At 29.4% G+C, this 14,339-nt stretch overlaps 2 protein-coding genes across 2 annotated transcripts; one reads left to right on the top strand and one right to left on the bottom strand.

Moving 5' to 3' along the window:
• The first annotated feature begins 7,823 nt into the window (after positions 1 to 7,823).
• On the top strand, positions 7,824 to 10,184 carry LOC133792416 (auxin-binding protein T85). Its single transcript, XM_062230323.1, has 5 exons — positions 7,824 to 7,966; positions 8,524 to 8,633; positions 9,007 to 9,210; positions 9,407 to 9,474; positions 9,807 to 10,184. The coding sequence occupies exons 1-5, from the start codon at positions 7,882 to 7,884 to the stop codon at positions 9,913 to 9,915; spliced, it is 576 nt and encodes a 191-aa protein (XP_062086307.1). The 5' UTR covers positions 7,824 to 7,881; the 3' UTR covers positions 9,916 to 10,184.
• A 262-nt stretch (positions 10,185 to 10,446) lies between these two features.
• On the bottom strand, positions 10,447 to 13,052 carry LOC133792408 (exosome complex component RRP4 homolog). Its single transcript, XM_062230315.1, has 6 exons — positions 12,805 to 13,052; positions 12,546 to 12,693; positions 12,234 to 12,323; positions 11,690 to 11,755; positions 11,485 to 11,550; positions 10,447 to 11,093 (listed from the first exon to the last, which is right to left on the bottom strand). The coding sequence occupies exons 1-6, from the start codon at positions 12,957 to 12,959 to the stop codon at positions 10,653 to 10,655; spliced, it is 966 nt and encodes a 321-aa protein (XP_062086299.1). The 5' UTR covers positions 12,960 to 13,052; the 3' UTR covers positions 10,447 to 10,652.
• Positions 13,053 to 14,339: the final 1,287 nt, after the last annotated feature.

The following is a 14,339-nucleotide window of genomic DNA, read 5'->3' as shown; positions in this document are numbered from 1 at the left end:
GATTAGAGATGCATGTTTAGGTGAACTAAATATGCATGTGGACCATTTTTGGTTATTAGGGGCATATTTGTAATTTTAGCTCGTTGAGGGCATAAATATAATAATTGTGAATATTGTGATATATTTGTGATATATATGTGCTGCACGATCCGAGACATTCCTAGGGAGCGGTTAGCTAGAAAGTCACAACAGGGTCAAATACCCGACTTAGGGCAAGTCGAGGGGTATTTCGAGCATTGGACGTTTTATGGGGTTATTGGGTTATGGAAATAAATATTTGGAGATATATTTGAAGTTAGAATGTTTAGGAGGGAATATCGGAGAAATTTACCATTTTGCCATCGGGGACGTTTTTGGTACCCCAAGCCTTTGAGATAACCTTAGATACTTAAGTTAAATAAAACAAAGCCAAGGAAGCCTTCAAAAATTTAGAAACCGAACCTTTTTCTCTCTTCTCTCTCTTCGAGTTTTCTCTCTTTAGAAGCTTGGAGACTTTGGTCTATAGGAGGATTTTGTCTTGGAATTGAAGCTGGTTGTGATAGAGGATTAGCTCAAGGCCAATTTATCAATTACAGTAAGGATTCTAGTGTTTAATTGACTGAATTATGTTGAATTTATGCTGATATATTAGAGTTATGCATGTGGGCTAAGTAAGGAATCATTCTTGAGTTTTGGATGAGGTTTGGGGTTAATTCTTGTTAGGTTTTGTTGTTGAGACTGTAGTAGAACTTCTGTGATGAATGATTTGGATTGTTGGGTTGATTCTGAGGTAAATTGGCTTGGTTTTGGAGGTAAAAATTGAGGATTTTTCTGGGTTCAAAGGGTCGGGCCGTGGCATTGTTCTTGCTGAGTCGCGGCCCTCTAGAACAATTTGGTGGCCAAGAAGAAGGGTGTGCCGCGGCACACTTTGGCTTGGGCTGCGGCGCGCCTGCCCTGTTTTGGGGTTGGGGGTTTCTGGTTGAGGCGGGCCGCGACATGGGATCATGGGGCCGCGGAACTTAGTGTGTTTTTGGACCCTAAGGATGTTTTAGGCTCGTGAAACCAAAAGTTAAGGCTCGGGATGGATATTACCACCCGGATTGATAGAATCCAAGGTCCCGGAGACTAGAATTATGACCCAAAGATATTTTAATGGATTAAAACTTGATGGATGGATATTGCTGATGCGTTGTGGCTAGGGTTTCAGCGAGGCTCAGACTAGGGGACTGTGCTCGGGACATTTGTGCTTGGAAAGCTTGGGACACAGGTAAGAAAACTGTTGTACCCATAGAGCAGGGCGAGGCCCTATAGTTTGTGTTGCAGGGCACGACCCTATATGATTGTGTTGCAGGGCGTAGCTCCATTGATTATGTTTATACGTGTTTAAGTATTTGTTTAATTATGCTATGTGTGCATAAATGTAAATGAACGGCAAAAGCCGGTAACAGCGAAGGCCGAGAATGGTAAGGGCTGGGAACGGCGAAGGCCAAGTACGGCCAGGGGTCGGGAGCAGCGTTTAGAACATGGAGTGCGAGTTGCCAGGGCGAGACCCTATAGGATACCTGGGATGTCCTCACGGTGTAGACCGCGAACCCAGGGCCTGGTAAAACACCTGGGACGGCATGGCCGTATGTGTTTAGCCTGTTGGCGGCTTGATTATATGTTGAATGATTGATATGCATATGTTATTTTCTTGTGTGAGTTTTCTTGCTAGGCTTCGGCTCATGGGTGCTCTATGGTGCAGGTAAGGGCAAGGGGAAAGTCGACCAACCATGAGTACGGAGAGCGTGAAGCGACACGTACATGTTTGGCATGCCTGGCTGCCACGGTCAGGGGTATTTTTGGGAGATGTTTGTATTAAACCTAAATTTTGTCGTTTAGTCGACTTTAATTATAATTTTGAGTTGTAAATATTTCTAAACAATATTTTAGGATCCCAAATGTTAAACGCTTTATAATTTTCGATGAATGGTTATATTTTCAAATTATGTGACTTTGTTTATGGTTTAGCTACACATTTGTCTTAAAACCTCGATTAGCGAATTAACTGCATGTTTTAAACTCACTTAGTAACGACTCTAAGGAAGTAGGGCGTTACAAATATTATATATAAATATGTCTTTATGATTTTATATATATTCTAAACCTTCTCTATAAATATCTCTTCATGATTTTATATATACTAGATACAAGCAACATGCAATGAACGTTTGCTTAGTTTTATTTATTATATTTATTAAATTTGTATGATTGTCATATAAATTTCAAATAAATAAGCAATATATATCTATATATTATATAAAAGAGAGCTTCAATAAGATTATATGGTACTCTAAAATTGCTTTAAAACACTCTATCTATTTTCTCCTTTAATCTAATTATTTATTTATTTTATAGATTATAATAATATAGTAATTTAAAAAAAAATGTAGGTAGTTACATATTATTTACTCTATTTTACATGTTTAAAAAACTAAAATTGCTCCAAAACACTTTATCAATTTTCTCTTTTAATCTTATTTTTTTATTCATTTTATAGATTATAATAATATAGTAATTTTAAAAAAAAATATGTAGTTAATATTTTTTAAAATTTAAATAAGATATTTACAAGATATTATCATTTACTCTATCTATTTTACAAGTTTAAAAAATGTAGTAATAATAAAATATAAAAAAACGTAACTACTATCTACGCTTATATATAAATTAATACATTCAAAAAATATATTTATAAATTAATGTAGTAATGTATTTTATGTAAATGTTGTTTTATTTTAGATATATATATATTTTTTTTAAATAGTTTAAAATAACATCTATCTATAGATAAAAAAACGTAAAGAGCTATTAATTAATACTTAAATATCTAACTTAAAAAAAAACAAAAAGGTAAAAAAATTCAAATTCCAAACCAAAATATCTTGACAATTAAAAATATCAATATGTGTACACATCAATATATATCTATACACATAATATTAATTTGATTAAAAATTTAATTAAAGAGCTATTAAAACGTAAAAAATTCAAATTCAAAATCAAAATATCTTAACAATTAAAAATATCAATATATATACACATAATATTAATTTGATTAAGAATTTATTTAGCTTCATGAGTTTGCTCTCAATTACTCAAGTGAGTAATAATCCATAATTCAAGTTTCAAGGTATTCAATCTCTCTATATATATATGAATGTTTATATAGTGAATATTGTTTACTATATGTACTGAAAAAAAATATTTGTATCTTCGAATTTAATTAGCTAACCAAGTATTGGTATTAGTATTGAATTTTGGTTCTCTGTATATCTATTTTCTTATTTATAATATAATTATGTTTTTTATTCAAAAGTGAATAGTTGTACAAAATATTATATAATTGTTATCATCGATTATCAACATTAATAATTATATTTTTCCCTCATTTGATATTTTCTCAAGCTTGTGACAAAACGATATTACTAATAGTATTATTTGGATTTGTTGTTTTTACTTAAGTAAGTAAATGTTTTCTAGATTATAATTTAGTGGACATTCCAGCATCAACAAAACATACGGAGGATGATGTGAAGCACAAAAAATATTTTTTTAAAAACAAGGAACATATTATGAAAAAGTATATAATTATGACAAATGATATTAATATTGTTTGTTAGCTTAATTTTTTCATATCTCTTGCTTTTCAAATGCTATTATACATTATATTAATTTCTTGAAAGGAGAGGGAAATAAATAATTGATTAATTAGATACTTTTAATACAATTTTACTGTTAGAGCATAACTTAAAAAAATGGAGGAATTACAAAAGGTATAAATTTTTCATTCACATTATACAAATTATAAAATTAATCAAACAAATATATAATTACGTTAAATATATATAGTTGAATTACAAAATGTATAAATTCAAATTATAATATTTATCAAACAAATATAAATTACCTTCAATATATATTTAAAATTATTATAAAAAAAAATTACGTGAAGGCATGTATATTTTCTAATCTATATATTATATAAAGGAGAGCTTCAAGAAGATGATGTGGTACTCTAAAATTATTCTAAAACACTCTATCTATTTTCTCCTTTAATCTAATTTTTTATTCATTTTATAGATTATAATAATATAGTAATTTTTTTAAAAAAAGTAAGTAGTTACATACTTTTTAATTTTAAATAAGATATTATTATTTACTCTATCTATTTTACACGTTTAAAAAACTAAAATTGCTCCAAAACACTTTATTTATTTTCTCCTTTAATCTAATTTTTTTTATTCATTTTATATAGATTATAACAATGTAGTAATTTAAAAAAAATGTGCCATACACGTTATAAAAAAAATATGCAGTTACATATTTTTTAAACTTAAATAAGATATTATTATTTACTCTATCTATTTTACACGCTTAAAAAAATGTAGTAATAATAAAAATTATATTAATAATTGTATTTTTCACTCATTTGATATTTTCTCAAGTTTGTGACAAAATGATATTACTACTATTATTGTTTGGATTTGTGATTTGTTTTCACTATAGTAAATAAATGTTTTCTAGATTGTAATTTAGTGGATATTCCAGCAGCAACAAAAGATGCAGAGGTTGATGTGAAGCACAAAAATCTTTTTTAGAAATAAGGAACATATTATGAATTAAAAAGTATATAATTATGACAATTGATGTTAATATTGTTTGTTAGCTTAATTTTTTCACATCTCTTGCTTTTCAAATTCTATTATACATTCTATTAATTTCTTGAAAGGAGAGAGAAACAAATAATTGATTAATTAGATACTTTTTTATACAATTTTACTATTAGAGCATAACTTAAAAAAAATGGAGGAATTACAAAAGGTATAAATTTCTCACTCACATTATGCAAATTATAAAATTAATCAAACAAATATAGAATTACATTAAATATATATAGTTGAATTACAAAATTTATAAATTCAAATTATAATATTTATCAAACAAATATAAAATTACCTTAAATATATATTTAAAATTATTATAAAAAAATTTATGCGAAAGTGGGTATATTTTCTAATATATTTATATGATGTGACACTCTAAAATTGCTCCAAAGCACATTTTATATTTTCTTTTTTTTTCACATTTTTTAATTTGAATTCAAATTTGATTAGATATTTAATTACAACAATTATTTAATTAAATTATAAATATAAATAACCGTGAACTTTTCTCATTTTTTATTTTCCTTTTCTAATTTATAGCTATTATTTAATTAAGTAAAAACTATATCTATTTTCTCTTTTTTATCATTTTTATAATAATAATAATAGATGTTAATTAAATATATATAATAATAATAATAAATAAATAAGTAATCTACCTATTTGTATTTTAACATTTTGACAAAACACAAAGTCCACAAGTTAATTTTAAAAAATAAAGAGTCCAAACGGGTAATCGGCTAAAATACAAAGTTAAAAATGGTGTGAACCCTTATAGAAAACATAAATTATATAGATAATTATATATATTTATATAATTTACTTTTTATAAAGAATTTTAACACTTTGAATAAATACATGGTCCAAATGTTATTTTTTAAAAAATAAAAAGTCGAAACGAGTAATCGACCAAAATATAGTGTACAATCTTTATATTCCTATTTTTAACCTTTTGATAAAACTTGAGGTCCACAAGTTCATTTTTGAAAATAAAGGTCCCAACGGGTAATCGGCTAAAATACAAGGTTCAAAATAGTGTGAACCCTTACAAAAAACATAAAGTATATATATAATTTATTTTTTATGAAGAATTTTGAACCTTTGCAATAAATGCACAACCCAAAGGTGAATTTTTAAAAATAAAGAGTCAAAACGGATAATCGATCAAAATACAATGTTCAAATAATCAATTTATTCATTCCTATATTTAACATTTTGACAAAATACGAGATCTAAAAGTTAATTTTTAAAAATAAAGGGTTCAAATGGGTAATCGGCCAAAATAAGTCTTACACAAAACATTGATTTTATTATACATAATTTATACTTTTTATAAAAAAAAAATCATGCAAAGCATATAATAATGATAATAATAATAAAAAAAAATAAAAGCACATGTATAAAAAGTAATTTTAAATTTATTTTCGACACTTTAATTATTCATAATTTTTTAAAAACCTGCGAGAGGTTTGCTATACAATGAACACCATTGTAAAAAAAATAGTGGTCAAGACGCTCTCACGTGTCCATATAAAAAACATGTTGTACGAGTAGGGTGAAAATGAATCCCTACTCAACAATCTCCCAAAAAATATTTTAAATATTTTAAAATACGTATATTTTTTAATAATTGTAAAAGACTGCGCAAAGCGCGGTTATGTTTTCTAGTATATTATATGATATGGCACTCTAAAATTGCTCCAAAGCGCCCTTTCTATTTTCTTCTTTTTTTACATTTTTTAATTTGAATTCAAATTTTATTAGATATTTAATTACGACAATTGTTTAATTAAATTATAAATATAAATAACTTTTAACTTTTCTCATTTTTTATTTTATTTTTCTAATTTATGGCTATTAATTAATTAAGGAAAAAAATCTATTTATTTTCTCTTTTTTCTCATTTTTATTTTAATAATAATAATAAATGTCAATTAAAAATATCTATATATAATAATAATAATAAATAATAAACTATCTATTTGTATTTTTAACCTTTTGACAAAACACAAGGTCCATAAGTTAATTTTAAAAAATAAAGGGTCCAAATGGGTAATCGGCTAAAATACAAAGTTCAAAATGATGTGAACCCTTATAGAAAACATAAATTATATATATATATAATTTACTTTTTATAAAGAATTTTTAATACTTTGAATAAATACATAATCCAAAGGTTAATTTTTAAAAATAAAGAGTCAAAATGAGTAATCGACCAAAATATATTGTTCAAATAATCGATCTATCTATTCTTATTTTTAACTTTTTGACAAAATATGAGGTCCACAAGTTAATTTTTAAAAATAAAGGTCTCAATGGGTAATCGGCTAAAATATAATGTTCAAAATGGTATGAACCCTTGCATAAAATATAAATTATATATGTATAATTTAATTTTTATAAATAAATTTGAACATTTTAAATAAATACATGGTCCAAAGGTTAATTTTTAAAAATAAATGGTCAAAACAGGTAAGCGGCCAAAATATAATGATCGATTTATTCATTCTTATATTTAACATTTTGACAAACACACGATGTCAAAAAATTAAGTTTTAAAAATAAAGTGTTCAAACGGGTAATCAGTCAAAATAAGTCATACACAAAACATAAATTTTCTTATACATAATTTATATTTTTTATAAAAAAAAAATCACACAAAGCGTATGATAATGATAATAATAAAAAAAAAACACATGTACAACAAACTCTTTTAACTTTGTTTTCGGCACTTTAATTATTCATAATTTTTCAATAACCTACAAGATGTTTGCTATACAATGAACACCATTATAAAAAAAAAAAATTGTCATCAAGACGCCCAGATGTATTTATATAAAGAACATGTTGTAGGAGTAAGGAAAAAATGAATCCCTACCCTAATCTCCCAAAAAGATATTTTAAAATATGTATATTTTTTAATAATAAACGTGTTTATGTTTTCTAATTACAATATAAAGGATTCTTTCATAATTTTTTCAAATGACTAAACGAAAATTTGTCTTAAACACTGGTGACATGTCTTGATACAAAAAACTTAGGGAGTTTTTAGGTATTGCAGAAAAATCTTGTAAACGACGAGTAGTTTCTAGAACCTCCACAAAAAATAATTAAATAGTACTGAATAAGTTTTTGAGACCGAAAGAAATGCTAGTATCCGAGTCTGGAAGTAGTCAGAAGAGTGAGTGAGAAAAAAATGGCTGGGTTTTTGGTGACCTTCTTCTTCCTTAACTCCGTTTTATTCTCTGCAACTTCTCATGCTTCCAAGTGCTCCATTAATGGTAAGTAACATCTTTGCCTTCGTCCATTTTCGCTTTTCTTTTTCCTTCTTTTCACATTTTTAATCTTCGCCTATTAAACACGCAACCATTTTGTTATTTACTGCTGAGGATTTCTATACTTTTGTGGCTGATTATTAGTTGATCCTTCCTATCGTTTCTCTTGGATATTGCTCTGTTCCGAACCTTTTATCAATGATATTTCTGGGTCTTGCATGTTGTAATTTTTTATGTACTATTTTTGGCTGTTAGTGCTAAAATTGGAAATTGATATGTAACAATTTGTGTTTTTTGTTTTTTCCTTTTACCCTTCGTAATTGTGGATTAGGCTAGTAGAAAATGACCCTACATTCACACTGATCCCTTAAAACGGGTGAATTAGCATGTTTGTCCAACCCACAAAGAGTTCACCTGGTTTTTTTTTTTTTTTTTTTTATCTTTAGGTGGACTTATTTTTTGGTGGGTTTGATTTATAGTGAATGAATATGTAAGTGTTAAACTTGTGATTCTTGAAAGATGTTTCTGCACTTTTCCTTAAATATGTAAATTTATGTATGCAGAATTCCCATTATTAGTGAGGAACATCAGTGAGCTTCAACAGGATAACTATGGAAGGGCAGGCCTGTCCCACATTACTATAGCAGGTTCAATCTTGCATGGGCTGAAAGAGGTAACAATAATAAGTTATTTTAGATTAATTTTTCTCTTTTTGAAGTTTTTACTTCTTCTTTTTCAGCTTATATGGATGATTATATACACGAGGCCACTAATTTATTGGTTGAAAAATTCCATAATGTGCATAAAGAACTTGTGGTTTCAAAGTCTTCACTCGAAGAGTTGATTATAAATCATGTGATTGGTAGTTGGTTCTTTGATTCGAAATGAGGTCCATCCATCCAGTTTGACTGTAGACCTCTTTTGTATCTTTCACGTAGAGTTAATGTTGGCTTGATATCTGCACAAGTATATGTTATAGGCAAGGTATATTGATGCCACATGCTGGTTTCGAAGCGTTATTAAATGCAAAATTGGGCTTTTCACAGGTGGAAGTATGGCTTCAAACATTTGCTCCAGGATCACGCACACCAATCCATAGGCATTCATGCGAAGAAGTTTTTGTTGTGCTGAGAGGAACTGGCACGGTCTATCTTTCTTCAAGCTCACACCTAAAGCATCCTGGACGTCCACAAGAGTTCTCTATTTTCCCAAATAGCACATTTATCATACCTGTTAATGATGTTCACCAGGTAAATGTTTGAATAAATTTTCTACTAAAAAAATGTTATGAGCTTCCCACATAGAAGGAAACAGCTACAAAACTTGATTCGGCATACTCATGGAAATCTTGTACTGCTTTGCAACATTGGAGGTCTACTACATTATCACGGTTAACAACTTTTATCCTGTTATCCTTTTGTGGTTCATTTCTTTTTTCTTTTTCAGGTCTGGAATACTAATGAACATGAAGATTTGCAGTTGCTTGTTATTATTTCTCGTCCCCCAGTCAAAGTGTATGTATTCTAAGACCTCTTCCATCCTCTCACCTTCTGCATTTAACCCACAAAAAGTCCATGGAAGAGTTGAATTTTGAAATACATGATGGCTTAGTCAAATAGCCACTAAGAAACATAGGTGGAATTTTTATTTTACTTGATTATAATAAGTTAAATCATATCTGAAGCTTTCAGTAAGTGTGATTTTTGATGATATAGTATGACTCGTTTTTGAGATTTTTTTTTTCTGTGAAAGATTTCTTCCCTGGTTACCAGTTAAAAAGACGATCTCCAACAATCTTTTACATTTGACATTCATGTTTATTGTTTATGTTTCCATTTGCTTTCAGGTTTGTCTATGAAGACTGGTCAATGCCTCACAGTGCAGCAAAACTGAAGTTTCCCTATTATTGGGATGAACAATGCTTCCAATCACCACCCCAAAAGGATGAGCTGTAACATCGCTACTTGTGCCCCAACACACTTGACATTACTGGTTTCACAGTTTTCTTTACAAATAGGAGAAGAGAAGAATAGACCCCATGCAATGCAATGCAATGCAATACAATACAAATACAGTTTCATGATAGAAACTACATACTATGAAGCTGATTGCATGTATGGTACTTATATTGGCTAAGAAGAGAATGTGAAAAGCCGCTACTTTTTTTTTCCCCACATATTATTGCTTTTAAATGTACAAAGTGGCAACAAAATACATTTTACAAGTCTTGATGCGAAAGTTTTGTAAGAGGAGTCCCAATAGCTGCCGTTAACAAGCCAATATGTAAAAAAACAAAATACCTAAATGCTAAATGGCTTAAAATCCTTTTCTAAATGCGTAAAATAGGTGTAGCTAAGCTTCAAAGGTCGAAGTAAATGTTTTTTTTAATATTTTTTTTTATCATTTTCCTATTTCTCTCTCATTAGAAGTTGATATATAATATAATCATATAAAAGTGCGAGGCAAAATAAAAATAAAAAATAGAATTTTGATGAAATATTTAAAATTCTCATTGGATTGCTCAAGAATTTCCTTTTTCTTTCCCAATTGACAAGCACCACGACATTTGCATTTTGGTTATAAAAAAAAACCTTTCCAAACAATATCAAGGTTCAAGTAAAAAGAAACAAAAGGTAAAACTACATTGAGAGAAATTGGTTTGCCATAAAGATTTGAAAGCCATCCTTTCTCCTCATCTCATTTTTTTGGTCAAGGTTCGTCGTTCAACCTCTTTCTCGGCAACCAAAACACAAAACTCTGAACCAAGCATTTCATGGATATCGACATTCATAGAGCAACTCAAGTCTACTATCTCCATGATCACTTCTACGGTAACAATGAAACCCAGAGTAGACAAAACTCGGATTGCGTTTGCCGTCCTGCAAATGTATTGTCTGATCTCAAGTGGGGTAGAAACTTGCTCTTGTTCCTCCAGACTCATAGTTGTTTGTTGTTCGGACTTGTTTATCTGTTCTTCCACTATATCATCTGCAGCTACAACGTGTTCCCCGACCCAGATAAATCCGTTACAGCCTAGTATCAAGTCAATCCCATACTCTTCCAAATTATGAAAATGTTGCTTCCTTCTCTTCACTAGATAAGGAGGGACTGTAAGCAATTGACCCCTTTTAAGCTGTAATGAAGAATATACAATTTAGACGTAATAACTTTGAGAATCCCTTTTTTTTTTAGCAGGTAACAGATAATATTTAACAAAATAGTTACGGCAAATCAAATAAAATAGTCTCTACAATTTAGTTTGGAATTCAGGCTATTCAGCAGAAGGTGAATAAACTTTTATAAAATACATCACGTAGTAGTTAAAATATAATTGAATAAGTAAACAGATTTTTTGAAAATGCAATAGCCCGGTCAGGTGTCTAAAACTGTATCCGAATTTTCAAGGGTAGCTGCTCTTAGATTTTCTCCTTGCATTAATACAAGCCAAACAACTAATAATTCCTATTTTCAGTTTCTCATATTTTGAAATATAAAATGAAATAAGATCATAAAATAAGACCAACCTTTCCATACTTTTGACTTCTTGCTTGGAGATGTAAGCCATCATGTTGAAAACCACGAACCTCGGCCTGAAAAACAATACCATAGAACACTAAAATTAGCAATTTGGCTTATTACCTTACTTGCCCTTCTCTTTTTCATCATATGATGTAACTAAGAAGTGAATGTTTTCCGATAAGCCAATAAATGGACAGTAAGCGAACTTACACAAACAACATCACTCTCTTCAAAAATACTACGCATGTTGAGTTCATCCAAAGCAGTACGTCGCCTCTAGCAATTAACAAGCGAAATTTAAACATCAGTTTATGCCAGGAAGAAAAACAATAACAATCTACTTCTTTGCATCATCTAAGTGATAACAATTGCTGGTTGAAGGATTTCTGAAACTTATCCCATCTGCGTAAGACTTTAAACACATAATGAATGGGAAAAAGGGAATCCATTCCTTGTTTCAGTTCCCTTTGCAGATTATTAGCATGGTCTATGCCTATCAGAAAAATAAAATACCCTATAATTCATCGAGGGAATGATATAAATCAAAATATAAACATCTTAAAAGCTCTTGTATCTCCGTAGCCCTAAAAATCCTAACAGACTTTTTTTCAACTTTAAATAAAATCAGAAATCAAAGAACAAGAAATTGTCAAATTCTATCAATATCACATCAAACCAATGGGTTTCTAAAACCACCAAAGATTTAAAATTTTGCAGCAAAAAATCCTCGACGCTGAGATACTACTATCTATACCTGGATACCATCAGGTAAGTTCATTGAAGAAAGCATCAGAACTGCATCCTGGCTAAAGTTGATCTCTATTCTCCAACGTTTGGGAGCAACCTACACAGAAATGTATCAACAGAGAGAAATGAGTTGGATATCTTTGACAAAAAGCCGAAAATGATAATATTACAGTAAGTTCAGTTTTGCTACAAAGTGCATGACGTAATCAATTCCATTACGAACCATTATATATAATCTACCTCAGAATAACTTCACCATACAAGAAAGTTAGAGAAAAAAAGACGTAGAAAAATGGACTTGTGAGTGTAACTATATTACCTCGACAACACGACCCACTATGATATCTCCAACCTCGGGCTTGTACCTGGCCCGTAAAGCACGGACGTAGACCAGCTTATTGACTCGCTCCACAATACCGCAAACTGTCGCAACGACCTCACCATTGAGTTCTGAGGTTCCATGTCCCCTGAATCAGACAAAACTAGAGTTAACGAGATATACTGCTACAGATAAAACCTAAATCAAATTTCAAGTTCGAAGTTTCAGGTTATAAAGCATTTGAGAGAGAGAGGGGTACTTGAGGACGCCATCTTCGTAGTTAACAGGAATGGAATCGGCGACTGTGACAGAAGCATTAGCATTGACCTTGGAAGAAAGAGACTCAAGTTTTTCGAGAGCTCTCTGTAGACGAACCTTCTGGGTTTGATTCAATGGAAGCTCTGTTCCTCTCATTTCTCTCAATATTTACTTTACTGAAGCTTAAGGCATAGAAGAGAGAGAAGAAAACCCTAAACTAAAACCCCTACTCTCCCCTCTCAGTTTCTCGCAGACAGAGTCGGAGTTGACGTGTGCGAGCTGGGAGTTAACAAAAAAGCCCAAAATGGTAGTGAATGGCCCAATTTCCCTTGAATGGGCTTTAACTTCGGCCCAAATATAAGCCCGCTATTTTGGAGGGGGATCTACAAAGTGCACTAAAAAAAAAAGATATTTTTTCTTAAATACACATTTTTTTTATAATTTCTATTTTTTATTTTTAAAAATACTCATTCTAATTTTCAAAAATACAATTTTTAAAGTTTCATAATTACAAAAATACGTTTTGTTTAGGAAAAACAATTAAAATGCAACTTGAAAATAACTTATTGGACCAACTAAACATCAACAACAAAAAACTTAAAAAAACGTGAAAATAACACAAAAAAATAAAAAAGACAAAATCGTAAAAATGTAAAAATATAAAAATTTCCTTAAAACCGTAAAATTGAAAAGAAAAAAAATGTTTGGCCGTAAAAACGTAGTATTTTAGCGAAAATTAATATTTTATATAAAAATCTCTAAAAAAAAGATACGGTTCATTACAAAAATATGGAGAGACAAAAGTGTAAATACGAAGTAGTAAAACTATAAATAAAAACTGGTAAAATTTAATATTTTTGTGAATAACGTTTACAAACTTGTAAACATCCGTTACAAATTTGTAAACATCTATTATATTTTTGTAAATAACTGTTACAAAAATCACTTATAAAAATGCATTTTTGTAAACAAAAATTATAGACAAATTTTTAACTAAGTAAAGTTATTTGTGTAACAAAATTTTGCAAAACTAGTTTTATAACTAAAAAGTATAATTTTGTAACTAACATTCACAAAAGGGTAAATAGCACATGGAGTCCCTGTTTTTTACCAATTGTATCACTTAGGTCCTCAACCTTTATTTTGTAGCAATTAGATCTCCAACCTTTGCTTTATGGCTCATATAGGTCCTAAAGTTATATTTTATTAAATAAATCATAATTTATCAGGGTAAAATTTAAAAAAACTATCACCTATTTTTTTCTCTTTAAACCATTCTTTATTACCAAATATTTTATTATTTTTAAGGGTAAATATCATTTTAGACCCTATGTTTTGCAATAGTTACCAATCAGACTCTCTGTTTTGTTAAATGACAATTTAGACCATACGTTTTGCAAAATATAACAAAATAATATACTGGACCTGATTTTGGTCAAAAAAAATTTATATGACTAAAATACCCTCAACTTTTTAAATTAGTTAATTTAATAATATTAATAAAATGTTATTAAATTCAAAATTAATAAAAAAAAT

The sequence above is a fragment of the Humulus lupulus genome, chromosome 1, assembly GCF_963169125.1.
Source record: "Humulus lupulus chromosome 1, drHumLupu1.1, whole genome shotgun sequence".
NCBI lineage: Eukaryota > Viridiplantae > Streptophyta > Magnoliopsida > Rosales > Cannabaceae > Humulus > Humulus lupulus.
This window is presented reverse-complemented; position numbering and strand designations above follow the sequence as displayed.